The sequence below is a fragment of the Stereum hirsutum genome, assembly GCF_000264905.1.
Source record: "Stereum hirsutum FP-91666 SS1 unplaced genomic scaffold STEHIscaffold_8, whole genome shotgun sequence".
NCBI classification, from domain to species: Eukaryota; Fungi; Basidiomycota; class Agaricomycetes; order Russulales; family Stereaceae; genus Stereum; species Stereum hirsutum.
The window spans coordinates 34,144-59,925 of NW_006763138.1; the positions used below are offsets into that span (position 1 = coordinate 34,144).

General features: G+C 50.3%; 7 protein-coding genes and 1 non-coding gene across 8 annotated transcripts; 4 read left to right on the forward strand and 4 right to left on the reverse strand.

Moving 5' to 3' along the window:
* Positions 1-319: 319 nt before the first annotated feature.
* On the reverse strand, positions 320-3,512 carry STEHIDRAFT_139649 (uncharacterized protein; the record flags this gene model as incomplete). Its single annotated transcript, XM_007304642.1, has 19 exons — positions 320-487; positions 575-841; positions 878-1,199; positions 1,250-1,285; positions 1,344-1,464; positions 1,524-1,628; positions 1,684-1,723; positions 1,785-1,789; positions 1,851-1,908; positions 2,171-2,215; positions 2,290-2,543; positions 2,613-2,638; positions 2,699-2,711; positions 2,777-2,888; positions 2,946-3,021; positions 3,073-3,086; positions 3,166-3,266; positions 3,334-3,402; positions 3,476-3,512. The coding sequence occupies 19 exons, from the start codon at positions 3,510-3,512 to the stop codon at positions 320-322; spliced, it is 1,869 nt and encodes a 622-aa protein (XP_007304704.1).
* A 476-nt stretch (positions 3,513-3,988) lies between these two features.
* Positions 3,989-4,086, forward strand: STEHIDRAFT_t163. Its single transcript has one exon. It is a non-coding gene; the product is annotated as a tRNA-Thr (tRNA).
* A 3,210-nt stretch (positions 4,087-7,296) lies between these two features.
* On the forward strand, positions 7,297-9,081 carry STEHIDRAFT_58581 (PLP-dependent transferase; the record flags this gene model as incomplete). Its single annotated transcript, XM_007304557.1, has 8 exons — positions 7,297-7,650; positions 7,709-7,767; positions 7,850-7,893; positions 7,959-8,062; positions 8,123-8,216; positions 8,296-8,483; positions 8,540-8,754; positions 8,829-9,081. The coding sequence occupies 8 exons, from the start codon at positions 7,297-7,299 to the stop codon at positions 9,079-9,081; spliced, it is 1,311 nt and encodes a 436-aa protein (XP_007304619.1).
* A 1,333-nt stretch (positions 9,082-10,414) lies between these two features.
* STEHIDRAFT_139652 (uncharacterized protein) lies at positions 10,415-12,701 on the reverse strand. The gene is made up of 5 exons (XM_007304643.1): positions 12,473-12,701; positions 12,249-12,391; positions 12,045-12,183; positions 11,550-11,986; positions 10,415-11,488 (listed from the first exon to the last, which is right to left on the reverse strand). Exons 1-5 carry the CDS (start codon positions 12,665-12,667, stop codon positions 10,468-10,470), a joined length of 1,935 nt encoding a protein of 644 aa, XP_007304705.1. The 5' UTR covers positions 12,668-12,701; the 3' UTR covers positions 10,415-10,467.
* Positions 12,702-14,788: 2,087 nt separating this feature from the next.
* Positions 14,789-15,174, reverse strand: STEHIDRAFT_58619 (uncharacterized protein; the record flags this gene model as incomplete). Its single annotated transcript, XM_007304561.1, has 2 exons — positions 14,789-14,914; positions 14,989-15,174. The coding sequence occupies 2 exons, from the start codon at positions 15,172-15,174 to the stop codon at positions 14,789-14,791; spliced, it is 312 nt and encodes a 103-aa protein (XP_007304623.1).
* Positions 15,175-15,522: 348 nt separating this feature from the next.
* Positions 15,523-19,956, forward strand: STEHIDRAFT_59114 (uncharacterized protein; the record flags this gene model as incomplete). The annotated part of the gene is made up of 18 exons (XM_007304592.1): positions 15,523-15,780; positions 15,842-15,914; positions 15,977-16,055; positions 16,127-16,244; positions 16,298-16,416; positions 16,474-16,894; positions 16,955-17,056; positions 17,116-17,331; positions 17,403-17,690; positions 17,768-17,812; positions 17,871-18,028; positions 18,098-18,190; positions 18,245-18,480; positions 18,565-18,613; positions 18,741-18,815; positions 18,877-19,523; positions 19,581-19,730; positions 19,793-19,956. 18 exons carry the CDS (start codon positions 15,523-15,525, stop codon positions 19,954-19,956), a joined length of 3,291 nt encoding a protein of 1,096 aa, XP_007304654.1.
* Positions 19,957-20,131: 175 nt separating this feature from the next.
* On the reverse strand, positions 20,132-21,027 carry STEHIDRAFT_97896 (uncharacterized protein). The gene is made up of 3 exons (XM_007304644.1): positions 20,791-21,027; positions 20,344-20,731; positions 20,132-20,286 (listed from the first exon to the last, which is right to left on the reverse strand). Exons 1-3 carry the CDS (start codon positions 21,016-21,018, stop codon positions 20,186-20,188), a joined length of 717 nt encoding a protein of 238 aa, XP_007304706.1. The 5' UTR covers positions 21,019-21,027; the 3' UTR covers positions 20,132-20,185.
* Positions 21,028-21,920: 893 nt separating this feature from the next.
* STEHIDRAFT_111377 (ras GEF) lies at positions 21,921-25,331 on the forward strand (the record flags this gene model as incomplete). Its single annotated transcript, XM_007304645.1, has 8 exons — positions 21,921-22,704; positions 22,772-23,832; positions 23,920-24,009; positions 24,069-24,207; positions 24,291-24,413; positions 24,491-24,629; positions 24,712-24,805; positions 25,254-25,331. The coding sequence occupies 8 exons, from the start codon at positions 21,921-21,923 to the stop codon at positions 25,329-25,331; spliced, it is 2,508 nt and encodes an 835-aa protein (XP_007304707.1).
* Positions 25,332-25,782: the final 451 nt, after the last annotated feature.

The window sequence follows — 25,782 nt, forward strand, 5'->3', positions numbered from 1 at the left end:
TATAGTCTGTATGACAGTCTGTATAATCACGTATCTATACTTCTATCAAAAGCTGTTCGAAATAGACGAGCGCGTATCGAGCGTGTATCGGTGTCGCAAACTATTCCACACCTCAATCTACAGATAAGACCCCAGAATCTTCGATGCCGATTCGGGACCACTGGGCTTGTAACCTTCAACATTCCGGGAGGCACTGGTGTCCATCGACCCTCCCGGAGAAGCTGCAAGCGACTCGATCATAACCTCCAGCCTTCCCAAGCGCGACCATAGTTGATTCACCTATGAAGCAATGCATCAGTGCCACAGTCACGGTAAAGCATCAAGGCGTCGATATACTCGCCTTCTGATCTAAGTCACCGGTCAGATGGGTTTCCTCGGTTTTCGTCGTTTCTGGTCCGTCGCTCTTATACTCATCATCACTCTCACAATTATCGTCATCCACACCGGCAGTGCGTATCAACAGCTTCGCTAATATGTTGCCAGGTTCCTGTGACTGACATCACCAGAGAACAATGATTAGTTTTCCTGTGTGTCTCATGGATTTCCAGCGCATCCAGAGTGGGTAAATTCGCACCTCTTCGTACCAGTTGCTGAATATCCCACCACAGAAGGATTCAATCTGAACCGAAACGCTCATACGCTGCTGACGCCAGCTCCTACTAAGGTCCAACATCCTCGCGTTGAACACATACATAACGAACGTCATAGCAGTCACGAGTTCGTCCAGGCTGTCTTCGTCTTCGGCTGTAGGGAAATCGTTCTTTTCCATACGATGGACGAGATCATGAACACGAGGGAGCCACACATATAGGAAAGGCAAGATGGACTGTGCCAGAGTCAGCTACAGTGGGCGAGTGAAATGTTGGCAAGGACCGACCAATTCAATGCGAGGCTGGCCGACGATGGCGATCACAGACGGTTCGTCATCGATCACCATCTCATTCAGAACCTTTTCGAGACGAGCCTCCTCATGTTCACGGTACTCCAACTGTAGACGGCCGAGATCTTCTGCATAGATCTCGTCCCGAACCATCTTCGCGAAGACATCGTCATTGTCTTCCGCATAGCGCGAGACGATCGCGTGGACAAAAGATGAAAGGAGTTTCACGAAATTCTTTATCACAGGCCTTTTAGTAGGCGAATGCAGACGGTAGGTGCGTTCGATGTCACAGAGACGTCCTTGTATCCTCTTGTGGTAGCTATTTCATGATAAGAACAGCTACCTTGAGGTCATATTATATGGACCTACCCGATATTGCTGTCGTCCCATCCTCTAGCCCAACTTCTTACAAAAAGATATCAGCAGCCTCTTCTACGTAGAAAGGAGAAGGAATGCCACGCACAATGCGATCCATTCTGGAAGAGACCATCCAGGCGGACACTTTTTAATGAATGTGTTGACCTCATGGACACATATGAATCCGCTACTATCTGCGTCGATGGCGTCCCCTATCGCTGAATGATCTGAGTACCAAATTGTTCATCATGAGTTTGGAACCAAGGAAAGTTGTATTGATACCCACAGATCACCCTCGAGAGGATGTGGAAGGTCCAGAAGTCGTGCGCAAATACGTTCTCATTCGTCCGGAAATGATGTCTGAACTTGTCTCGATAATAATCGTATATGGCTAAGGCCCACAAGAATTATTAGTCCAGTTATGATGTGGCAATACAGGTCTATACCGTTAACAAAGACGCGACTCTTGACAGAGCTTGGCCATTTCTATAGGCAATGCTTAGTGACTTAGTACATCGTTCCGTTTTTGGGGGCGATCGTGTCGTACCATTGCTATAGAAAAAACATGTTTGTTAATGATTACAATGAGAGAGAACTAGCTGAATCAGTTTACCTTCCCAGACCGTCTTGATGTCCTCATCTTTGATGAGTTCATAGACGCCTTCACTCAACTAGGGGAAAAAATCAACTACACATTCTTAGATTTGGAGAAGTCACGGTATTTCACTTGACGCATAATAGCTTCTCGTGAGCTCTCCACGCTTGCGGTGATGCGAGTCTCTACGCCCTCTATTTTTTGGTGGAAAGGGTCGCTGTCGTAATACGTTCAACCCACCGTGGCTGGTCGCAAAACAAGTGGAATTAACTCAACATATTCTTCTCTAACAGCTCGTGCAGACCGTCATGCAACGATGCTTTTGCGCCGTGACTCACCCTCTCCCCGAGTTTATGAGCGACCTCACCTAACCACGTCTCATTCTAATCGGGCACTCGCCATCAGTTTTTGATCGTCATCATCCACATGAGCTGGAGACGAGACTGTGAAGGCCCACCTCAATGACATCCTTGACGGAGCCGTACGACTCGATGATACGAGCCGCTTCCGATTCTCTCTTTCCATCCTCCCCCAAAGTACTCAGTATCTTTTCCAAGCTACCTCCAAAGTTGTCCATCTGAGAGCGGATGCCGTTGACCGTGACCGCAGTCTGAATACGAACGATGTCGTGGATCTCGGTCTTGTGCGAGCTGAAGTTGGTCACGTAGGTTTGGAGCTGTTCGCGAAGCTCGGCAGCTTTGAAGAATCGGACTAGTGGTTGTAAAATATATGGCAGCATTCATGAGCTCATGAGTTTAGATGTTGAGAGCGGTTGTCTACCTATCCGTCTCGCTCCGTAGTACCATCTGCGAGGGATTTATATCAGTCAACGGACTAGGTAGCACGAGAGCGTGCGAGCTACTGACACAGCAAAGTTCCCTGAAGAAAAAGCATCATTGGCTGGTAAAGCAGAAACATAAACGGAGTTAATATCCTCGACTTACCGAAATCGTGCATACTATGTTCGAGCCTTGTGAGAGGGCCGCGCAAAGCTTCGTAGATCGATTCAGAGACCTTGATCTCCACCAAGTGACGAAGAGAAAAGATGGTGAGACTCTGTTATAGGAGTGGTAAGTGAGTACCCAGAATATACCCAAAATAATTGAGCGGTACCATGGCATGATGAACGACCATGATCCGGACATCGTTCGCCAGCCTGTCTGTCTCCAATTGCGTGATGCTCTTCAAGCTTCGTCAAGGGGGGCGCATACGGGACTCGTAGACTGTGCTAACCTTGAAGACGCCTACGACAGTCTATATAACATGACGATCATTCGGTCAGTTGTAATTTTGGTCGTGCTTGAGAGATCTCATCTAAGTCAAGCATCCTGACCTTTGCGATAGGGTGTAACTCGGCGATGGCTGACATCACGGGCATGATCTGATTGGTTGCGTCCAAAACCTTTCTTCCCAGCTCCTTGCCTGAAGTCTTCGCTAATCGTCGAGAAAAGAGATACGATTAGTGTGGAACTATGCCTCTGTCCGACGGCATAGTATATACCATTTGCGACGTCACTAATGGTCCTTTCTGCATCTTGAACACAACGTGTGGCGACGGCAATATGTCGCTCTATTATATACGCTCAAGCACGTAAGGTTTAGCCAATCAGACAAGTCATCCACACGTGGATAATAACATATACCCATACCAATGAGCTCTGTAGTAGAAAAGTCGGCCATGGTGGGCGTGAGCTATCACCACCGCGACCGTCAATGTTCAACGGCTGATTCCAAGGTCAATAGTGAAGCCTGCGGCTTGTAGCTTGGCGTAGACGCGCGTATATATGGACCCTAGTATGCTCATCATATCAGTGACGCAGTGTGATGGCTTTTTCTCCACAATGGAGACCCTCATCACTCATTCGACTTTTTTCTGGAAGGGATCAACCGTGTTACAGTTTAGAGCCATGGAGAAACGAGCCCATTGAATCCAGTGGATATGCTCTGAGCCGAGCCACAATGACACCGGAATAAGGGTAGGCGGGCAGAATTTTGATAGAGGACTACCAGGCCGTGTCCTAACGTGGAAGCTTCATTGTGGTTTGCCGCAGGAGGCGCGGCCAATTACAATCACCACTCTAAGTTACGAAAGGTCTCTGATATGATCGACGCCTCTAGTATAATGATTGTATACGTTCGGGCCCATGTTCTCCTATTCCCGCTTAGCTCAGCGGTAGTAGCGCTTCACTAGTATCGGGTTGCTTTGTCAGTCCTAGCTATGAAGAGGTCAGTCGTTCAAATCGGCTAGTGGGAAAGTTTTTCTAGTTTTCTGAGCTTTTTATGTTTTGTCTTCCCTAACCCATGCCTTACATACAAAGACCTTCACGTTTCCCGAGTGTGTCTTTGTAGGACAGTGCCACCATGTTCATCCGGCCCGAGCCGAAAGGCGTAATAAAGCCAAAGGTGTGCGTCGCGGCTTGTTTCTCAACATCCTCCAGTTCCCTCTGGAGAGGCCTTTGGCCACTTCTGAACTTGTGCGCCAGTTCCCGCCCATTTTGCTCTAATCTTGTACTGCTACTGTCATACACTGAAGGCTATCTGCTGAGCATTTCTCTGCGGGACGACTCCCGAATTCAACGGCGCGTCGAACGAACTAGTGATACCCAACATACCCTCCTTCTTGGGCAACGGGTGAACCGTATCCATCAGCCTAACACGACTCGGACTTGTCATTTCACAATCTAGGATTAACTTGTATAACTTTCTCGCCCGTCTTCACCATGTACAACGACACAGCTAGTGGTACGTCTCTTGTCCTCAGACCGACCTGGTAGTACACGTCGATTCTCCCCTTGCTCACCGAGAGACGTATGAACAGTATCCGATGCCCCGCTATACCTCGTATCTGACTCCTCCGGTACGGGTAATAAGAAACGCCTCGTCCGTCGTCCCCATCCCCCGCCCTCCACTGTCCCTCTACCGGACGACTTTGATGCCATGACTGTCACGCAAAAGACCACCGTTCTGGGCGATCACGTTGATGACGGTCGCACTGAACGTTTGCGAAACGAGATCGACTACGACGATGTCACGGTTGGAGGAGAGGAATTCATCGCTTTGCAGAGGGAGGGCCAAGGGGCTATGTTGCCGAGAGAGAGGAGTCTGAAAGAGAGGGATCGAGATAGAGTAAGAAGGACGGGAAGTCCAACCAGAAGCATGGGCGTTCCGGAGCTGAGTGGAAGGGTAGCGAAGTTATCTATGGGGCCTGGAAAGGCTAGTAGTGTGGCGGGAGTGGGCAGGGATAGGGCGAGGGATCGAGTCAGTCAGAACGAACATGCTAGGCGTCAGTCTGGTGGTGGTGTCAAAGCCCCGCCTATCGTCACAGGGAGGAACGAGTTGGTCCAGAGGAAGGTGCTGGAGGACGGCCCCGAACGCACGATCTCGCTTTGGAGAGAAGATGTCGCTGTCAGCTCGAATGCTTCGGATACTGGTGTCCCCGCAGGCCACGGTCTTGAGAAGAATACTGAAGCAAGTGAAGTGGATAGCCATAAGGGAAGGAAAAGGAAGGAGTCCTTTGCTATGAGCTCCTCGGTGACACCGAATACAAATTCGAGGGGGAAAGACAGAGGCCCGCAGAGTAGTGTGGACACATCCGAGGTATGTGGGATTATGGGAATAGACAACAGATGCTGAAACTTGGATCCCAATAGCAATCGCAACTTCAGCATAATTTCACTGCAACGTCCCCTTCATCTCCGTCCACCATGTTACCGGACGCATCGAGACAGCATCTCCGTAGGAGCTCTTCCCATCGCAACCCTATCAGAGGTCCTACCTCGCCTACGAGCCAAGGCCAAAGCACCATCATAACTTCGCCCAGCAAAGGTCCATTCTCGTCCTCCGTGTCCAGTACTACTGCACCAACCACCACCGCGCTCACTACAACAATTACTCAAACCCCAAACGCCATTTTCCGCCGAACCGACTCCTCATTTTCACCAGTAGATCGCCTGCTCGACTCCTGTCAGCCTTCTCTCCTGCATATCGCGCCAATATTGGATGGGCTCGGGGTTAGAGATGATGCGCATCTGAGGGCGCTTGCAAGGATGAGGGAGGACACGAGGGACAGGGAAGTCAGGGAGGAGGCCTTGAGAATGGGCGTCACTGTGGTGGAGTGGGCAATATTTGTCGACCGTTTGATCGGGATGTGATGGATTGATGTCTGTACGGCATCCAAAGTGCACAACTTTGATCTGCTAAGAGAATCTTTGCTTTTGTCCACATATTATCCCTATGCTTTGCTGACTGTTCATCCTACCCCTTGCTTTGGTACATGCTTTGAATGTGTATTTCTTGGGCAGTCTTGCACTGTTCGAAGTAAATGTCGTGGACCTGTGGCTGGCAGCTGCTTCAGTCTTTTGCAAACGCCACAACGCCACCCGGCAAGAGCCGGAGCGTACTTCGGTTGCCACAGTACTGGTTATTCAACGTTCAACGTTCAGCGCTTGAAGTTGATGGTCTTCGTTGGTTTTTTTGTTCTTACATATCTTTCCCCGCCTGCGTGCGGAAGGATGGCCCGTGCCATCCTCTGCTCCGAAGGCCTCATCTATAACCAAACCTCCGTAGCAGTCTACAGTCTACTCTCTCGAAGCCCAGCCAAAGTGGTAAGAAAATCTCTGATCCGGCGACGGATCCAATAATTCTCTGCTAGTTGGAGCTATGTACGCAGCCTTGAACTTGAAACACACCGAAACGCCAAGTACACCCGTGTATGCGAGCTTCAGGGCACCCGCCCTAGCTTTTTGGAGTTGCATTCGGACCCATTCCTTCAGTGCGTTCTCATGCTCTTCAAGTCCTTGTGCCACGATGCTTACCACAAATTAGCTCCCGGTAGGTCAACCAATGTGGTGCACCATGAAGACAGGGAGATAACATACATCGTAAGCAATTGGCATCCGACGGATCGTTCGCTGCTCAACCTAATCGTTCTGACTGATAATCGATTTCCACAGTAGATGGTCGGATTATGCATATTCCGACCTATGTGACGCAAGTAAATCCTGGGCGTCTAGTATCGTTAAGCGTTAAGCATCAGTCCCGTAAGAACGTCATCATCCAGGAGATCTTACTACACTACAGAAAATATATGACTCGGTCTGTGAAGCGGGCGTCAATATAAAACGGACGGCGAGGTCCATCTGGAATGCTCTGACAACCTTTCATTTTGTTTCCTCATTCCCGGTGTTACGCCCAAAATGCTCAATGTCCCAGAGACCGCCAAAGTTATTCCCAACGGTATTGATGACTTTGTCCCAGTTGTCCCGGAAGCTCAATCCGAAGCTGCAAAGGTACTTCGCTCTTATTTCTTCTCTTCGTGGCCTTCATTAATCTTTGGTATCTCCTTGCTCAAGGCCAAGCCCAAAAACGTACTTCCCCGGGAGTTCTACGACTACTTTCTCTCTAAAAGTGCTCAGCGTCGCAAGCCCAATGCCAGTAGGTGTTCCCTCTCATATACGTCACCAAGATGCATGCGTGCTCAAGAAACGATACAATAGTTCGTCATCTCTTCCCTCTCGAAGAAGTACCGGGAGTAATATCCCTTCTCGCGGGCAAACCGAATGCGTCGACCTTTCCCTTCACCTCTTTATCCTTCACAGCTCGTTCGCCGACGGACCCTTCCGACAACCAACAGTTCTCATTGACAGAGCCCGAATTGAATGAGGGTCTGCAGTACGGTATGGTAGAAGGCCAAACCGGATTCAACCGATGGTTGGCCGAACTACAAGAGACGGAACATAAAAGAAGGTATGATGTTGGAGAAGGTGGAGAGAACTGGAGGCTGTGTGTTACTACTGGATCGCAAGATGGCCTGTATAAGGTGTGTGACGTCCCAGAGTCTTGCGGTGGTGCCACTGACGACCTGAGGGCGTTGGCAGACTATCCATGCGCTTGTGAATCCAGAAGATCCTGTGCTCGTGGAGTCTTCCGTATATGCGTAAGTCTTCGTTACACTTATTTCTCGGAGAGTACATTAACCCAAGACATTTTATGTACGTGCGATGGGCAACGGGTCGTAGGGGTGTCTTACCCATCTTTGACTCTCTGGAGTGCGAGATAATTGGTAGGCGTCGAAGTTCTCTTGCATAGTACCTCGTATCATCCTAATGGTATTCTTTCATGCTACAGAGGTTGGCACTGACGCACAAGGGATCATCACGCGCTCCTTGAGTTCCATCCTCGAGTCGTGGCCGGCCTTGAAGCCTAAGCCCAAAGTACTCTACACCGTTCCAGTACGTTCGAGTATAATCGAATTATAAATCTACATAAACTCACATATCTCATATCGCTAGTATGGTAGTAACCCATCGGGGGTCACCACCTCCCTGGAACGCCGACTAGATGTCTTGAAGCTGGCGCGACAACACAACTTCCTCATCCTAGAAGGTGATTAGCTCCTTCCTCGTTTGCGTCTGTCCTCATAGTTCCTCACATAGAAGATAATCTATCCTTTAAATCGTAACAGATGATCCGTACTACTATTTATACTTCGGCACAAGTCCCCGTATCCCCTCCTACTTCAATCTCGAAGCCCAAACCGGGACTGTCGGTCATGTCGTTCGCTTCGACAGCTTGTCAAAAATATTGTCCGCCGGTATTCGTATCGGATTCGTGACAGGACCAATTCCGATTCTGAACGCCATAGATATGCATGTTCGTGCCACGTATTTTCCACACCTTGAATTGGACTAATATCCCATGACACATAGACTACGTCCATAAACCTGCAACCCTGCTCCTTGGTACAGTCCATAGTATTTGCTCTACTTCAACAGTGGGGCCACTCGGGTTTTATGGAGCACACCCGTACCGTAGCCGAATTTTATAGGAAGAAGAGGGACGTGTTCGAAACTGCTATGCAAGACTATCTCGGAAAGGAAGGATTAGCGGAATGGAGCACGCCCAATGCTGGGATGTTCTTCTGGTGCATGGGCTGGGTATACCTTTCTCCCTGCATACACATTGAATACTCACGCTTCGTACTCGATTTCTCAACAGGTTCAAGCTTCTCCTCAGCCCCGATGCACAAGAAGTCGGCGACTCTGAGACTATTATTCGCACCAAAGCTTTCGAAAACGGGGTGCTCGCCTTGCCAGGTACCGTCTTCCTCCCAAATGGCCAGAAGACGGGATATGTCAGGGCTTCGTTCAGCCTGCTTTCGGAAGCAGAGGTGAGAGAGGCATTGAGGAGATTGAGGGACGTCATCCTAGCTGAAAGAGAGCGGCGCGCCAGCCTGAGTTCGAACTTCTGATTATAGACCAGACCCTGAGGTATCGTGAGGGACCTGGTCTTCTGTGGGTATATATCACCGAGGCAATCGTGGGTGGAGTTGGATGTTCGGGCACTGAAGACGGAATGCTCAACCATTTCGTCAGATGTAGCAAAATCAAAGAACCCAAGGCCGGATTTACCGGTTAGGTATACGGTCAGTACGCGAGATTCCACTCTCTCACTAAAGGTCCCTGTTGCTCTTGTTTCTACCGCTGTTACTGCCAATTATTTGAATGATAGAAAATAACGAAATAATGGCTGGGCCACAGGAGACACAATCAGCGCTATAATTTCGATCGGTTGGATTTTCACGTGACTTAGACACATCGCAGAATGCTCTCTCGTTACGGTAACTTTCTTTGACTTTGTTCTTGAAACATTCTCGACAAATTCTGGTAAACAACAATGCCGGTTGCACATGTGTCTGCTGCTGTCGCAGCGAAATACGAGGCGGACTTCTACTTCGACACGAACTCTTCACAGGGCAGAACTTTTCGCGGTATCGACTACTTATGGTGAAGAGTGCGACTCTGATGGGTGTCCCACCAAGTGCGCCCTAGCCTTCAAACGTGAGGTGCGTCCAAGTCAAGCCCCAGTCTTCTCAGCTCACTAATCCAAGCTCTCGCTCTTTATTTATGTAATGACTGTGCAGTGTATCAAGTATAGCCACGCAGAAATATTGCCCATGCTTATGTAAAGTCGAGTTCCGCGACCTGTTCAAGATCAAAGGCGTCAACAAGAAGGTCGTACCATGGGACGGCCGCCCGCCAGAGAAAATTCACTTTGGCTTAGGCTTCACCATTGGTCAGGTCAACGATTACGCGCACGAACATAACCTCCAATATCTCAAGCTCAATTATATTAGCTTCAACCTTGACGTCGTCGTCGGACACCTGGCAGAGCTCACCGACTATCCGAACCTCTATTGGAAGCTTATCTTCAGTTTTTTTTGCACCACGACATCGTTCTCGCGACGTACAGTAACTGCACTCAGAGGCGGCTGGAGATGGTGCCTGAGGGCGAGAAGGAGGTTCTCGAAATCATACGCAGAGAAATAGGCCTAGGGCCTGAGCAAGAGGCGATGTGGTACACTTGTATAATCAGCGAGTGGTGCGTTGGCTCCCTTCATTCTCAGTTATTGACTGGTATCCTGGTATTTAATCGGATATTTGACCATAGATCTACCCGGGATCTATATTCCTTCATCCTCTCACGGATCTCCGAAACATCTTCACGCTTTCAGCTCATGTCTCCGTCTACATATTAATCCTGCTTTCTCTTTGTGCAGCATAATGTAAGTTGTTGTGTCAACGGCTGTCTACAGCCACATGTAATTGACCCATGAGATATCATGATTTGAGAGTGATTAGCCGCAAGCACGTCCGTCCCTAGCCTGACGGAACCGTCTCGGCCTCAAGATTCTTTCCTCGTCCGTCAACTTAATGACTGTACACCGTCCGAGTTTTGCAGCGAAGATGATCTGCGGCACGATGACGAATGAGGTGTATCCCGTGTCAACCAGGTCAAAGAGTACACCATTCTCTTTGTTCAAGCTCGCCGCCAAACCCGCCTGCAGAGTGTTCTCTGCCTGTTCGACACGCAGCGCTGGCCGGTGGCTGCCCACGGATAGTGAGGTTGTGAGGAACGAGTCAGAAAGTTGCGAAGTCGGCCGGAAGAGGGAAAGAGGAGGAAAGGTAAGCGTCGAGTCGTATACGACTGAGCATTGAGGTTGTGTTGAGTTGGCCGACGAGTCGGCATAAACGACCCTCCAAAGGCATGATTGATTGTCGTTCCCGTCGCTGGCGACGGCAGAGAGAGCTTGTCCTGAACCCTCGGCCAATAAAGCACCAGAGCCTCTGTTTCGGAAGGAGAAATTCCCGTCTGCGCGTGGGATGGGCTGCCAGTGATGATGATCATGCTTGGGACTGTAATAGGCTGTGCGGACATGATCTCCAATTTTTTGGTCGATGAGTGCCTCGCATGTTTGGGTGGCTGAACTGGAGAGGATTGCAAAGTGGGGATAGTCGACTGCGCGGTGGCAGGAGTGGAAGAAATACCAAAGGGAAGAAGACGAATGCGTGGCCATGAGGCGAAAGCCATCTTCCCCGGGCCCAATCGTGCGGGTGACGAATAAGCCTGAAGATATGTTTTGCAAGTAAAACAGGCGGTGAGACAGAGGACGAGGTGATGCAGGTAACGCAGGCGATATGGAAGGCGATGGGGGTGTGTGATAAGGAATTGGAATGTGAGCGAAGATCCATTCCTGTGTCTTCGATTGGGGATCGAACGTGGCAGAGTGCAGCGATTCACACTGTGCGGAGACAGGGCATGATGCTGCATCTAAGACGGTCGGTGGGCCACAACTTCTAATGGTGCATAAGTCGGCCCTAACGGTCAAAAGTAAATGGTAAGCACGGAAGGTGAAGACGCTTTTGTCTGGACTCGTACATGTTGCTTCTCCTCGATCCAAATAGCTTCCACAACTGGTGTCTAAATCCTGCGTGCGGGTAGCATCCTACTCGCGTCCCTGAATTGTCTCCTGAACAAAGGATATCCAATACAGTCCCCGAGGCCAAGTTGGTTATGATATACTGCATCTGGCGAGCTCGCGAGGTGGTGACGGACCACAGCTGCGAAAGATCGAGCCTTCCTTCGGAGAGCTCTCGCTGGGGAGCGAGGTAGACAGGAGCCCATCTCATTGTCCGCGGAGCGTTAGCCAGTTCGAGTAGCTTACCCGTTGCCACATTTTTTATGATATAGATACCATCAAGAATGGAGAGAGGTTGGTCCTTGGGGAGAGTATGAGATTGTCCATGTTCATGGAGCTCTTCAATCCGCTGGGCAATCAAGCGTAGGGACTGTCGCATACTGACGCTCGATTGAACCTGAAGGAAACTTTTCAGTCAACCGATGGCGGTCGTATATAGACCAACAGATATATACCTCAAACATTCTGAAAGCGTGGGTGAGCTTGTCCTCTAATGACTTGATGTTGTCGGCATCTTCACTCTTGTAAAGAAGGCGCTTGTAGACTTTCCGACTCAATTGCGTACGAGTGAATTCCAATATTTCCTCCATCGCACTTATAGTAGCATCATATTTCCAATCTCAGTGCGCTGGAGTTGGAATTGGAAGTGAGGTACGCACACTGTGAGTTGTCGGAGATCATCCTTGAGTTGTACCTCCAGGCCGTCTTCACTGACACCGCGACACGCTTTCGCGATCGTGACGATCATATCCTGAGCGCGCAAAGCCAGGTTCTGGCAGGCCGCCTTGTTACTTTGAACTTCCTGACATCAATAGAGGCTGATAATAAGCACGCATCTTGACTCATTTGCATCCATATATTGTGGGTAGCCTGTCCGACATACCTGAACAACTTCGATAATCGTGACCCCCACAGAGGCAACGTATTTGACGCAAGGCAGGGTATCCGTTGCGTCAAGGATACTCTTCACGAGCGAAAGGGACAGCGCTAAGTTGGAAGGTGCGCGGGTCATTGGGTGTGCAGAGTTATGATCATCATGGGGCGGTAATGAACTAGGCGATCCTAAGCTGAGGGCCATGTGAGTCAAGGACGATGGATGTAATGGATAAGTTGGCTATTATCCCGAAGGCAGAGTAGATGGGATCTCGACCGGGCAAGCGAGGATAGATCGATATGTACCGGTAGACAAGGCTGAGTAGGGGGTTGAAGATATGCCACAGCCAAAGAGTCCATCCAAGAAGCATATAAGTATACAGTAACCAGCGTCTAATCACAATCGCGTGCAATGGTCACTCGACGTGGCCATGCAGTGTCAAGCAAGGATCAGCCCAGATACGACCAGGCTTCACAGCCACCGCGACCTTGAATAAGAATAGATAGAAATAAGTCCCCTATGGGAAGATCACGATAAAGAAAGCTCACGCCTTGTCAGCATACCATTTGCATAGTTCAAGTTCAAGGCCGCTGTGTTCTGCGCTCAACTGCTCTCAGCCGGAATATCTCGGATTGCAGCGGGCGGAGTTTGATGACACGGTGGCACGAAAGTGGCACGAACTTCTGATCAATTGCTGCAACGTTCAATTGAACGATCCCGTCTGGACCTTCACGCTTCAAGCTTCAAATCTTCAAAGGGATTGCCGTTCACTGAAGTACTGGACGCTCACTGCTTCTCAGCACGATGCCTGTCGCCGAAGTCTCTGCCTCTGTTGCCGCCAAATACGAAAAAGACTTCTACTTCGATGCCCACTCCCCGCAAGGTAGAACTCTTCGCGATATCGACTACTCGCAAGAACGCGATCCCAATGGCAGGCTCACTGAGCGCGCGCTAGCCTATCGGCGTGAGGTGCGTTGTCTTCCACCATCCGCACGTTCGTTCTCTTACTTTTTTCCCCGTGTGTTCGTGGCCGTGTAGCTCCTCAAGCATAATAAGTCCTCACAGTTACCTATGCTGAAGGACGACCTTCGTGATAAATACAAGATTACGCGTGTCAATAAGAAAGTCGTACCGTGGAATGGCGGTCCACCAGAGAAGGTCCACTTTGGCATCGGTATCACCATTGCACAAGCCAATGATTACGCACACAAACATAACCTAGTACACAGTCCGAAACGCGACCATATAATCTTCAACGTCCGTGCCGTCGTCAAATACCTCGCAGAGATCACCGACTGCCCGAATCTTTATCACAGGATCGTCTACAGTCTGGATCACGACATCGTTCTTGCGATGTACGATAACTACACGCAGAGAAAACTGGAGTTCGTGCCTGAAGACGAGAAGGAGGTCTTCGATGTCATACGTAGGGAGTTGGGCGTAGAGCCTGAACAAGAGGCGATGTGGTATTACTCCATGAATAGTGAGGATTATTCTGTAGGTTGTGATTGGTGCGTTGGCTCGCTTGTTTCTCTCTTTAATGACTTCACCGTGTTTCTCATACTTCCTCGTTTATCTCTTCACCCACAGATGCCTGTCTCTTCTCTCTTTGTCGATATCCGCCAACATCGCAAGGCTTGCTCTGTATATTTCCTATTCTTACCCTTTGCCATTGCTCTTCCTCGTAGTTATCTGTATATTCCCTGGTGGTTCGTATCGTCATTGTCGTCCGTGTATCTTTGTTATCGCACACGCTGTCTCTTTTCGACTCGTTGATTTTATGTCGAGATGTAAAAGCAGGCTATCCGCAGTCTACCATCTCCCCATCAATTTAGCATCTCGAGAGCTTCTCAAAATTCTCCATCCACTCTCGTCGAGTACAGGACACGCCTTTTCAACCGGTCAACGCATAAAATCGTCCGAGCGAGATGAAAAGCCCGAGATGGGTTGAAAGCGAGGGATGAGGAGCAGAGCAATCAGGTTTGGGCTTCGCATGGAAGGGAGGAGGAAGCAAGTATATGGCGGAAAGGCTGAAGAGTGGCCGTTCGGATTCGTCGCCTCACAGAGGAACTGAGAGTCATCAAGACTTGCTGACGGGGAGACGCACGGTGTTGACAAAAAATATGAGCATTATGACAATGAATATGTTACATCTAGAGGGGGAACGGTCCAGCATGTTAGTTTCTGCAAAGTAGCCGGCATCTGACAATATAGTGCCACTCACGTAGCAAGGTGGCAGCACCACACGCAGGAACTGTGCACAAGTCTATGACCCTCATGGATAGCTCGGCCTCTATGAAGCAGTACACCCTGACACATAGCGAACTATGCATATGGCATAAGTTTCTTCAGCTTCGAGGTCTGTGGCCCATGCGAATATGTCCCTTGAGCGAGGCGATTTTTGCGTCCCGGCCGTTTCCCCACATTCAAATGTTGGTGATACGCGTGCGCCTGTGGTCCATGCCAGGCAGGTCGATCCAAGATTAGACAAAGTAAGCTTTGCACCAAAAGTTATGAATACGCACGCGTTTGAACGGTCCACCTCCATTGCCTATCGACCTCCACCTCTTCTTGGTACCCGAGTGTGTTTTGAGTTTGGGGAAGAACGGAGTTGGTGTCGAAGAGAAGAAGCGGGAAGGAATTAAGAGTGAGGCAACAGTTGAAGACCTCGAGGCAAACAGCCGAGCTGTTGAGAACAATGAGGATAGCATCGTTCTTTACTGTCTCGAACAATGACGAGGACGATATTGGGAAGGCACAAATCCTAATGTGGCCCCTGCTGACCGCGCGAGTCGCGACACCACAGGACACCACGCGAAGTCTCACGCTCCGAACGGCGATTTCCTTGCCAAGTCGCACTGGTCAACGGCAACCTCATTGTGTCCACAACCATCATCTACAGTTTGACTTAGTGCTTGTTGTAATATCACAAGATCAACATGAGCGATAACACACCGAATCAGCTCAACAACCCTGCAGACGATGCTGATCGCGTACGCTCATATCTACTAGTAGATATAGTCCGCCACTGACTGACCGAACTTGCCCTACAGATTCGTATGAAGCGTCTTGCTAAACTTCAGGGACCTTCGCCATCCTCATCCAGTCCTTCTCCTTCAACATCCAGTACACCTGTACCAACGCCTGTACCAGTCCAGAAGCCGAAACCTATCCCGGCTCCAACACCAAAGCGCTCACAAGACGCCGTCCCTGTGCCCTTACCACCTCAGAAGAAGGTGTCTGTTGCTCCTCCAAAGTTCAATTACTCGACTTGGGAGCCAGGAGTGATCAGTAGTGTGTTCAGAGTCACTTTGGATGTGCGTCCTCTCCTTCTCGCCATTTGTTGCAGTGTGACTTAGGGTGGCGTGTGCTTTGCAGCGGGATGTGGCCCTTAAGAGCGACAACGACCTTGTATGGCTGAAGTCCTATGCCGAGGATTCTATGACTGACGGTACGTCTCACACAACCAATTGGATCTTAGAAGCGGAATAATGACCTACCTCCTTGATATAGAGGGTCCGCCTCGATTGGCTGCCGATGCGGTCGAGGGTGTAGTCATCGCGCGGTTAGATTTAGATCCTTCTGCCATGCAGTGCGTGATGTTTCATTAGATGGTGGTTATACCATATCAATATAACGCTAAACCGCGATGTGTGTCTGCAGGGTCGACGACGATTACTCACCCTTCCTTGCTCGTATTCCGAGCAATCAGACGGTGTTCGAATATTTGACTGGATGCTGGAAACGGCTGAACACCTCGAAATCTGCTCTGCTGAGAAGGGTTTGTGGTGTTTCATCGTCTGGATTCGTTGCACTGACATTTTGTTCGTCCAGGGCTATCCACCGGCCGATCTCAAGCAAGCTCTTGCACTCGAAGAGAGCATGCGCCACCTTATCATCAGTTACATTGGAATAGATCTTATGAGCCCGGAAGCTTTCCCTCATCCTCCAGGGTACGTTGTCGCACACATTCGGTCTGTCACTGATACTTACATTCATGCCACATACAGCAAAGCCATTGGTGCTCCAGAATTTACTTCCATGCTCCTCTCCCTTTCGTCCTTCGCCGCTTCTCCGTACGCTTCCTCGGGACCTGCGGGCTCATCCCTCTCGCCCTCTGAGATTGAAAGCCTCCTCTCTGACATCGTTTGGCGCTTCGACCCGGATGGCGAACTTGAGTCCGTCCTTGGTCCCGTCGTCATAGGACTCCTGCACCACGAATGTCTTTTCTCACCAGAAGGTATCGCAAGTGCCGACTCGCTTTGGAGAGGCGTTGTTGGTGGCCTAGAGGTGTTGGTAGCCAACAAAAGCGTGGTGAAGATGATGTGTATGATGGAGGAATGGTGCGCAAATGATGCGGACGCGCCAAACTTTGAACGGGCTAGTTTGCTTGGACCGCTATTGAGGTTGAATGTTTTCCCCACGGAATGGGTGAGTATAGATTAATTACATACTCTGATTCGAGACAGAAGTGATGACACAGCTTTCTAGCCACATATTGCCAAGACATACTTTACCGACGTCGAGGGCAGGCCGGCACAGGACGTTGAAAGTGCACGCAACAGTCTCAGGGGGACATTGAAAAGCCTCCAGGTGCGTCATTTTATGTAACCGTCATGCAATGTCCTCACAACTCATCTTGATGACAACAGTCGTCGCTCTTCCAAATATTTAACACTATCGTGCGCACGTCGCCCGAATGTCGAGAAGCATTCCTCGCATTTGTCGCTCGCGTCATCGAATTGAACATCAAGCGAGCTGGCATGCAGGTCGAGGCGGAAACAGTCTCGTCAGATAGCTTCATGACCAACTTACAGCTCATACTATTCAGCTTTGTCGATCCCTTCATGGACGCCAGCTACTCTAAGGTTTGTTCCCCCTCTCCCCCGTTTCAACACCCTCTCACATTCACGCTCATGGTGGCCGCGTTCTATATTAGATTGACCGCATCGACCGCCTCTACTACGCGCATACCTCCCGACTCAACATCAAGGAGGAAACTCGCATCAATGCCACCTCGGACGAAGCCTCACAGTGGGCCGAAGCCAATCAATTAGCCCCGGGTGCTCCACCGCCCAACTTCATTTCGGACGTGTACTTTTTGACGTTGGCGATGTTCCATTACGGCTTCTTGAAGACCGTGGATACCTTCGAAGAATACGCGAAGGACTTGGATGATACGAAGAAAAGGCTGGAGCAAGCGGAGGGGGACACTACTTGGCAGGGCGTGAGTTGATCCCCATCTTATGCAACTTGGTCTACTTCACCTCAAGAGGGCTTTTACTGAAGACAAATGTCGTTTAGACCATGATGGCACCAAGAATGGAGGCTTACCTCAAACAGCTCAAGGTAGGCTCTCGTATATTTTTCTACCAGATTTATTTTGATCTGACCACTCATTATGCAGGAGGAGATCTCGAAAATCACGGCTGCTCAAACAGCCGCCTCAACACAGCTCCTTGACCCTGAAGTCCTCTTCAAAGCGAACGCCTTCGTTTCTTTCGTAACAACATGGATTATCCGGTTCGTGGACCCCAAGAGAGCGCACCCTAAGCCGATGGTACAGTGCGTGTTGCCCTCGTCGATCTTCACAATATCATGCGGGATGTGTGCTAATTTTATTGACCCTTTCAGGCTTCCACTCCCGGCAGATGTTCCTGTTGACTGGAAGGTGCTCCCTGAATATGTCGTCGAAGATGCAATCAACTACCTCGTCTTTGTCGTCCGGTCAGTCCTCCTGTTTATTTTTCCCGTTTTCTGGGTGCTCATGCCCTCTTGTAGTCATCACCCGCAAAGCCTCGAGCTCCAGGGCCGTGACGAACTCCTGAACTTCACACTCTCCTTCCTCACGTCAACATGGTACATCAAGAACCCTTTCCTCAAAGCCAAGCTCGTCGAGATATTGTTCTTTGGTGCTTGGCCTTATAGAGGCAATCAGAGCTTGTTGGGGTCGAATTTGAATGCGAGCAAGGTGGCGTTGGACCATTTGATGAGAGCGTTGATGCACTTCTACATCGGTGAGTGCTTTAACCTTTGTTTTGATGAAGGTGGATGGAGGGTAAAGGGTTGGCTAACGGTAATGATAATGGCGATTTGTGCAGAGGTTGAGCAGACGGGTGCAAGCTCGCAATTCTACGATAAATTCAGTACGTTGTCTCTGTATCTCGTTGTTTTGTGGGCCGATTGCTGATATTATGCACCCCCTGCGTAGATTCACGGTGAGCACGGCTGTGTACTGCATTCAACTGTACGAGTACCTAACGTGTCATTACCTCAGGCGGTATATCTCATACATATTGAAATCGGTGTGGGAAAATCAAGAGCATCGGGCTGCTCTGCGGAACGAAGCCAAGTAGGACATCCCTCGTTTTTCGCTCCTGGGATTCAGGTCGCTGATCTTGCTTGCAACACAGGAACAACATTGAAAAGTTCATCCGCTTCGTCAACCTCATGATCAACGACGTGACCTACCTCATGGACGAGTCTCTCAGCGAACTTCACCAGATTTACACCATCCAGCACGAGATGGACCAACCCGAATGGTCCACCCGGCCCCTCCAACAACGTCGGGAACGCCTAAGTACCCTAGGCGGACTCGAGCGACATGCGAGCTCCTACGTCTCGCTCGGAAAGTCCACCGTTGACATGCTCAAGCTGTTCACTGCCGAGACAAAGGAGCCCTTCATGATGCCCGAGATCGTGGACAAGCTCGCGGCGATGCTGGATTACAACCTCGAAGCCCTCGTCGGACCAAAATGCAAGGAACTGCGCGTGAAGAATATGGAGAAGTATTCGTTCAACCCGAGGAAGCTGTTGAGCGACGTGTTGCAGGTGTATCTGAATTTGAGCGACTGTGGCGAGTTTGTGAAGGCTGTGGCGGGTGATGGGCGGAGTTATAAGAAGGAGTTGTTCGAGAGCGCGGCGGGGACGGCGATGAGGTATGCGTTGAAGACGGAGGGGGAGATCGAGAAGTTGAGGTTGTTTGTGGTCATGGTCGAGGAGGCGAAGGCGACGATGGATGCTGAAGAGGAGTTGGGAGATGTGCCGGATGAGTTCTTGGGTATGTCTTGCTTTCGCCTTTACAGTCCGACCCATACTCATGTTATGTCTACCCTAGATCCGTTGATGTACACCGTCATGAAGGATCCGGTCATTCTTCCGTCTTCGAGGACAGTCATTGACCGGTCGACTATCAAGTCTCATTTGTTGTCCGACTCGAAGGACCCGTTCAACAGACAGCCTTTGAAGATCGAGGATGTCGTTCCTGGTGAGCACTAATTCTCGTATCCGTCATGATGGTCCGCAGTGCTGATAACCAACTTGCAATAGACGATGCCTTGAGGACTCGAATCCAAGAGTTCCTCATAGCGAGAAGAAACCCTGCTTTGGGCCAAAGTGCCGAAAACACTGTGCACCTGCACGATGGTACGGACCAGGCTGATGAAATGACTGGTATTAGTGCCAACCAGGGAGAGGCGATGGACACCTCGTAGAGTTGTAGCGTTTTGTGTGGCACCACCCCGAACTGTGTAGATGTAACGTTGTAGCATATTGTAATCTGGAAGAGGACATTCGTCTCGTTTGTGATCAATCGCTCTGGATGATAAATCGTATGCTTGAGGGGGTATCATGATGGTACAAAGTCCCGTACAATAGCGCAACTTAAATAATTACAGCAAAGTGGCGAGCGAACGTCCGGAGATATGTACACCACCAACACCATCAACGTTTCCGCTTCTTTGCTGGACGAGAAGTGCTGGCGCGACGCGTTGACGCGCCTTTCTTCGTGCTCTTCCCCTTCTTGGTAGGTTTCGCCGTCTCGACTACCGTGAACATTATTCGCAACAGTGGCGGGGATGATGAACAATAGCAGGACGTACCAGATTCCTCGTCCTCATCCGCATAGTCTGTCCCACCATCCGTCGCGCTTTCCCTAGGCGTAGGCAACGCACTCTCGTCTCCACTCTCCTGTGTCAACGCACTGCTATCACTATCCCCACCGATCAATCCCGCCGTAGCCACATCGCTCCTCGTCCTCTTCTTACCCCGACCCCTCTTCGTCGGCGGTGGCGGTGAAGCAGGCGAAGCTGGATCTTCGGGCCCTCGCAGTCGTCTTGAGTCAAGAATGGAAATGATCTCCTCGTCCCATGGCAGTTCGAATTCTTTGCGAAAGAAGGGATGTGACCAGAGGTTCTCGCTCGGTGAAGGTGATCTTGCTTGGTGTGGCGTAGGCGAACTCGACCCGGGAGATTCGTACCCTTCCGTTTCCTACACCATTCGCGACGCGTCAAATGAAGAAAAGTGAAAGCCAAGTTCGAGGCACTGACCAGGTTCTCCAGCGCGTCAAGGTCATAGCAACTTCGAAGCTTCTCCCAGAGGTCCTCTATCGAGACGTGTCGGCCAGTGTCCCTGTAGATAGCGTTCCGCATTGACAGGATGTGGAAGTGGCGGTGAAGGCCGACGGGTCGTGTGCGCATGAGAGAGCGGAAGAATGAAATTTCGCCTTCGACGGAGGAGAGGAAGTCGTCGTCGACTGGGCTTGATTCGGCCGTCATCGTGGTGAACGTCGAGTGCGTAGAGCACAAAGAACCAGGCGCGCCACGCCACAGCAACTTGCCACTCTCTGTCTAGATTTGCGATTCGGCTGGTTTCCGGGGTCCTCATCCATCCCGCTCAGAATGGATCAGTCCGGAATCACGTTCAGCTTCGTTTCACCCGCCACGACCATGAGCCACACAATGCCCAAACACCACGGCTTAACATCACTCATTGCGGTATTCGACGCTTTGTGGCACGCAAAGCTTCATGGGGCATGTCTGCAACTGTCAAGTGGACAGGTCCTGATGAATAGCAAGTAGTTAGGTGAGCTAAAACGCGTCGTCGATATCATAGTAGATGTCGTATCTGCTACCGAACGAAGGGGCCCTGTCGCTTTGTATTCCATTTGTCTTTCTTTTGGCACTGACTCACCTGCGGTGCATGCTGGTTGCTATCGTCTTGATGTAGCTTGTGTCTGTCGAACGACAAAGATCTCGGTCCGCATGTTGCCTGAAACCAGCATGCCTTCCTCCTAGGTTTTGTTCCAAATACTGGCTCGTTCCAGAATATCCGCACTTGTTATCCAATTTTTTTTGGGGCTGATAGCATGTGAAAGCTGTGACGCCGCTTGGCTATCGCGACTGGCCAAGTGCCGTGGGCCTACACCCATCCCAAGCCATATTTTTTCGATATCGTTGAGTGCCACCAATTGTGAGAACGTTTCGCTTTGTATCGACCGATCACTTGGTTCCATATACATTGTCACGAATTGATGTAGTGCCATGCCTCTTGCTACAATGCTAGCGGGAGAACCGCGAACCCTTTCGGCCTTTAAAACGGTCTGTTAACTTCTCGAGTTGTACGTTCCCCCTCTGACCCGCCCACTCGAACCGCACCCAATTTCGATCTCGCTCCAACCATGGTAACCCCCACCAAACTCCCATTCCCCGATTCCACCGCGCCCGCGCTTCACAGGGGCCATCGTCGAATCCCGGACCGTCACAGAGCGGCCTCGCCTGGGCCCTTGCAACTCCATGTTCCAAAGACTCGTGATCTTGGCCGTGCGCTTCATCCCTCCAGATCTTACCCCCCTATAACCGGCGTCAAACCTAATCAACTTTATCGTACCGCTACTGGTTTGCCCCCACCCCCACCCCGTTCCAAGAATCCAACTCCACAGCCGCCTACCAACCCGTATCTAGCCGCGAAAGGAGACTCCAGAACTAGTCGACCCCAGGGCGAGAACGACCCGGCTAAGCAACATCGTCGGACAAGGACGTTGAGCGATGGCAGTATCCGAGGGCTGGGACCGGATGTTGTCCAGGTTCAGCTTCCCGAGAGGAGGTTCAACCTCAAGGATCCGCTCATCGAACTCGAACATAGCCTCAATATGCTACGGTGCGCCATCGAAGACCGCAATCTTCAGAGTACTCAGAGCTGGATCGGCTCCAGCCAGAGGGCCATGAGGCAGCTCCTGAAGGCGACCGAGTCTCTTCCCCAGCAGGTCCTTCGCTCATCGTCGTTCAAGAAGGCTCAGGAGGCGGTCGTTTCCTCACTGGTGCCTTTCACATACTTCTTCGGCTTGCGCATGTGTGGGTCTTCTGGCTGGACGGCTGCCCCATATCTCTTTGAGACAGTCATTGAGAGGGTCGTCGCCTTAGTTTATATTGCTGATGATCTAATTCAGCTTCTGCCTGGCGTCGGTAAGTAATATCTATGCCATATCAGCGTCTTGACACTAATATTTATGGTTCCTCTGTTATCCGGTAGCCTGTCTGTCTAGGTCTCGACTGCCTAAGCTGCTTCAAGGTATCCTCGCTAGGCGACCCCCCAGCCATTACGATGCCGACTGCGACTACGTCTTCCATGACTTCGACTACATCCCTCCGGAGCTTTTGAATGGCCCTCGCAATCCTATAGACGATGCTCAGGATTATCTGATCTATCCCTCTGCCGTCGAGCATGATCCGAACACCAAGCCCGTGATCGTCTATGCGAGTCTTCCTGCCATCGTATCTCTTCTCACTCAAGACCGCGCCGAGCACGACGTATCAGTTCGAGAGGATTTGAACGAGATCTTCTTCTGCTGCCTGCACTTCTTCGACTCTAAGGAACTGTTCTACGCTCTGGTTCAAAAGTATCGCCCGCCACTTTTCTCCACGACGACGGACAGTAGAACGATCGAGAACCTGCGACGCCATGGCCATACTCAACGTCGTGTCCTGGCCATTCTGACTGCCTGGGTCACGAAGTGCTGGAGGTTCGCAGACGACGACGCTGTTCACGAGTTTATCTGGGACTTTGCTTCCTCGGGACGTGTCTCGGGCCGCTTTCCTGCTGAGTGTCGCAGGCTGCTTGAGGGGCTGAATGCTTTACAGTATTACAAGAAAACAAAGCGTCTGATCGGCCCTCGTCCCCTCAATGAACAGCGACCTTGCGCTCACACTCCGAAAGGGCCCAGGCGCGTCGATGTGGATCGTTTGAACGCTGAGGCCCCAGACAAGACGGTTCAAGTCCAATGCGGTTTACTTCCCATCAGCACCATCATGGCCGAGCTCATGTTCGACGACCTTCCTGCCGGCCGGCTCTTGACAATCGCTCGCCAACTCACTTTGATGGCGCACAACCTCTTCGTCGAAGTCTCACCGGAAGAGATGCTCACTCACGAGTCCAAGCATGAGAATTGCACTACCTGTCGTGTTGCACACTGGAGGCCCAAGGTGGCACAGTTCAGTGATAATCTTACCAGTTGGGTCTCCCGGGCGGTTGTGGATGAGGAGAATCTCGACAGGAGAGTCACAATTTTCAAGACTTTTGTAGAACTCGCCGAGGTGCGTATTTTCGAAGTCATGCAACCATGCCCTCTCATGATGAAATTCTGGACCAAACTAACTCCGTGCTCTTTTGAACTCTTCCAGATGTTTTCCCAGCAGCATGACTTTCATAGCCTATGCTCGATCATGAATGGACTTATTGCCGTAGGCTCAAAACTCACACATACGCTCGAAGTGCGCCACAACCCTACTTTCTTCCATGCCTTCTGGCGTAGCTGACTTAGTTTGTTCAGGCATTCGAAAAGCGGTCCCCGCGTGATTTTGACGTGTATAAACAGCAGAAAATGCTCCACAATGCCTTCTGTAATCAAGGAACCAAACATGCAATGGATATTATGGAGAAGAGTTCACAGCCCATGGTACCTATGCTCTGTACGTCCCTCGTCAAACATCTGGATTTGTTCTACCATCCTTGTCGTTGGCTGGCTTCTCACTGACCACTTCGCGATTTACAGCCATGTTCACACAGGTGTACGAGCGCGTCCTCCGCGGTGGTTTCATGTTCGTGACTTCCAAGCAAACGCAGAAGAGAGTACATCACATCAGGCAGTATAGGCTCCTGACCCAGGCCGTTCGATGTGCGTGCTGTTTTCTTTATAACTTATCTGCCGTATGGCACGGATTTCACTTCTAACTCAAACCGCGTTCCTTTCAGTGTCCAAAGGCAGCTATGCGACTTCGTATGACTACGGACCTATGCCAGAGTTCCAGAGGCTACTTCGCGCCATCATCTATGCCGATCAGTCGACGCCAGCTGAACACGCCGCGGAGAAGGAGAGGATTTATCAGAGAATGTACGTCTGGTCTTCGAGGTCCTTCCTCCGAGTTCGTCTCTGGATTCTGATGGGATTGGTCTCTACGTTATGCTATTTGCAGCCAAGAGATAGAGTCGAACCTCCCACCGACACCAGCACCGCTCGTAGAGACACGACCTCGTCGAAATTCGCTCCGTCGAGGTGCAGAGGCACTGGTGAGGTGCATCACTGATCCCATAGGACACCGCCGATCTGCATCTCGAGAACGCCAGTGATTGGTTTTTGTCTGTTATTTATTTTCTTTCTTTCACTAACATATCTGTATTATTTAAACCACCTTCGACTTCGTTCCCATTCTAGTACCACTGCTATTCAGTGTAACCCCACCTTCGTTGTTCAGTTAGTGATATATTTCCTCCATTCGCTATCTATTTAGACCTCTGTCTCTTCCTTTCTCCGATTACAAAACGTCACGATCATCATGCCCATACCACAGTACCTTCATCCCTCTCCCATCTAGCACTCCCCTTGTTTCAAACGCCCGCATTCACGCTCATTTTTTTGCCATTGTTTTGTCAGCTACCCTCTGACCAGTCACACTCTTTATTGATTAATTTTATTGTTTCTCTTCTTGCCCACTTGTACAATGTACTACCTCTGTAGAATTTCAATTGTAATGAGATCACAGTCAATTGTGATCGCGAGGCACATCACGGTGTCCTTGCGGCCAACGATTGGTAGATTTGCGCGAACTGCCGTGCCCACTGCGAGTGTCCGGGGTCTCAGTCTTACAATGAAGTCGCTTGATTCGGAAATATGAAACGATCTTCTGAGTCTTGACTTCATCTCCCTCCTCTCCGTTGACTGCTCCGCATGGCACCGCTCCTTCTGTGGTCTAGTTTAGTGTGGGCACAACGAACTTGTGTCAGTAAACACGTGGCTAATCGCTTGGTACGTAAAGCTTACTATCTGGATAGCTCCATGTCCCTCACAGAATAATGGCAGTCTGGCCTCTCTAACATCCAGGAAAGTCTTGCGCACCTCTTTCAACACGCGTCTACATACCAGAAAAGTGACTTAAGCACTCTCGGGCCATGTTTCGTAGACTCGTCGAGGCAAACAATCTTTTGCCGTGTTATGTCATTCGCCACGGTCTAAGACCCACTCGTAAGCCTACGCGAACCTGAACCCA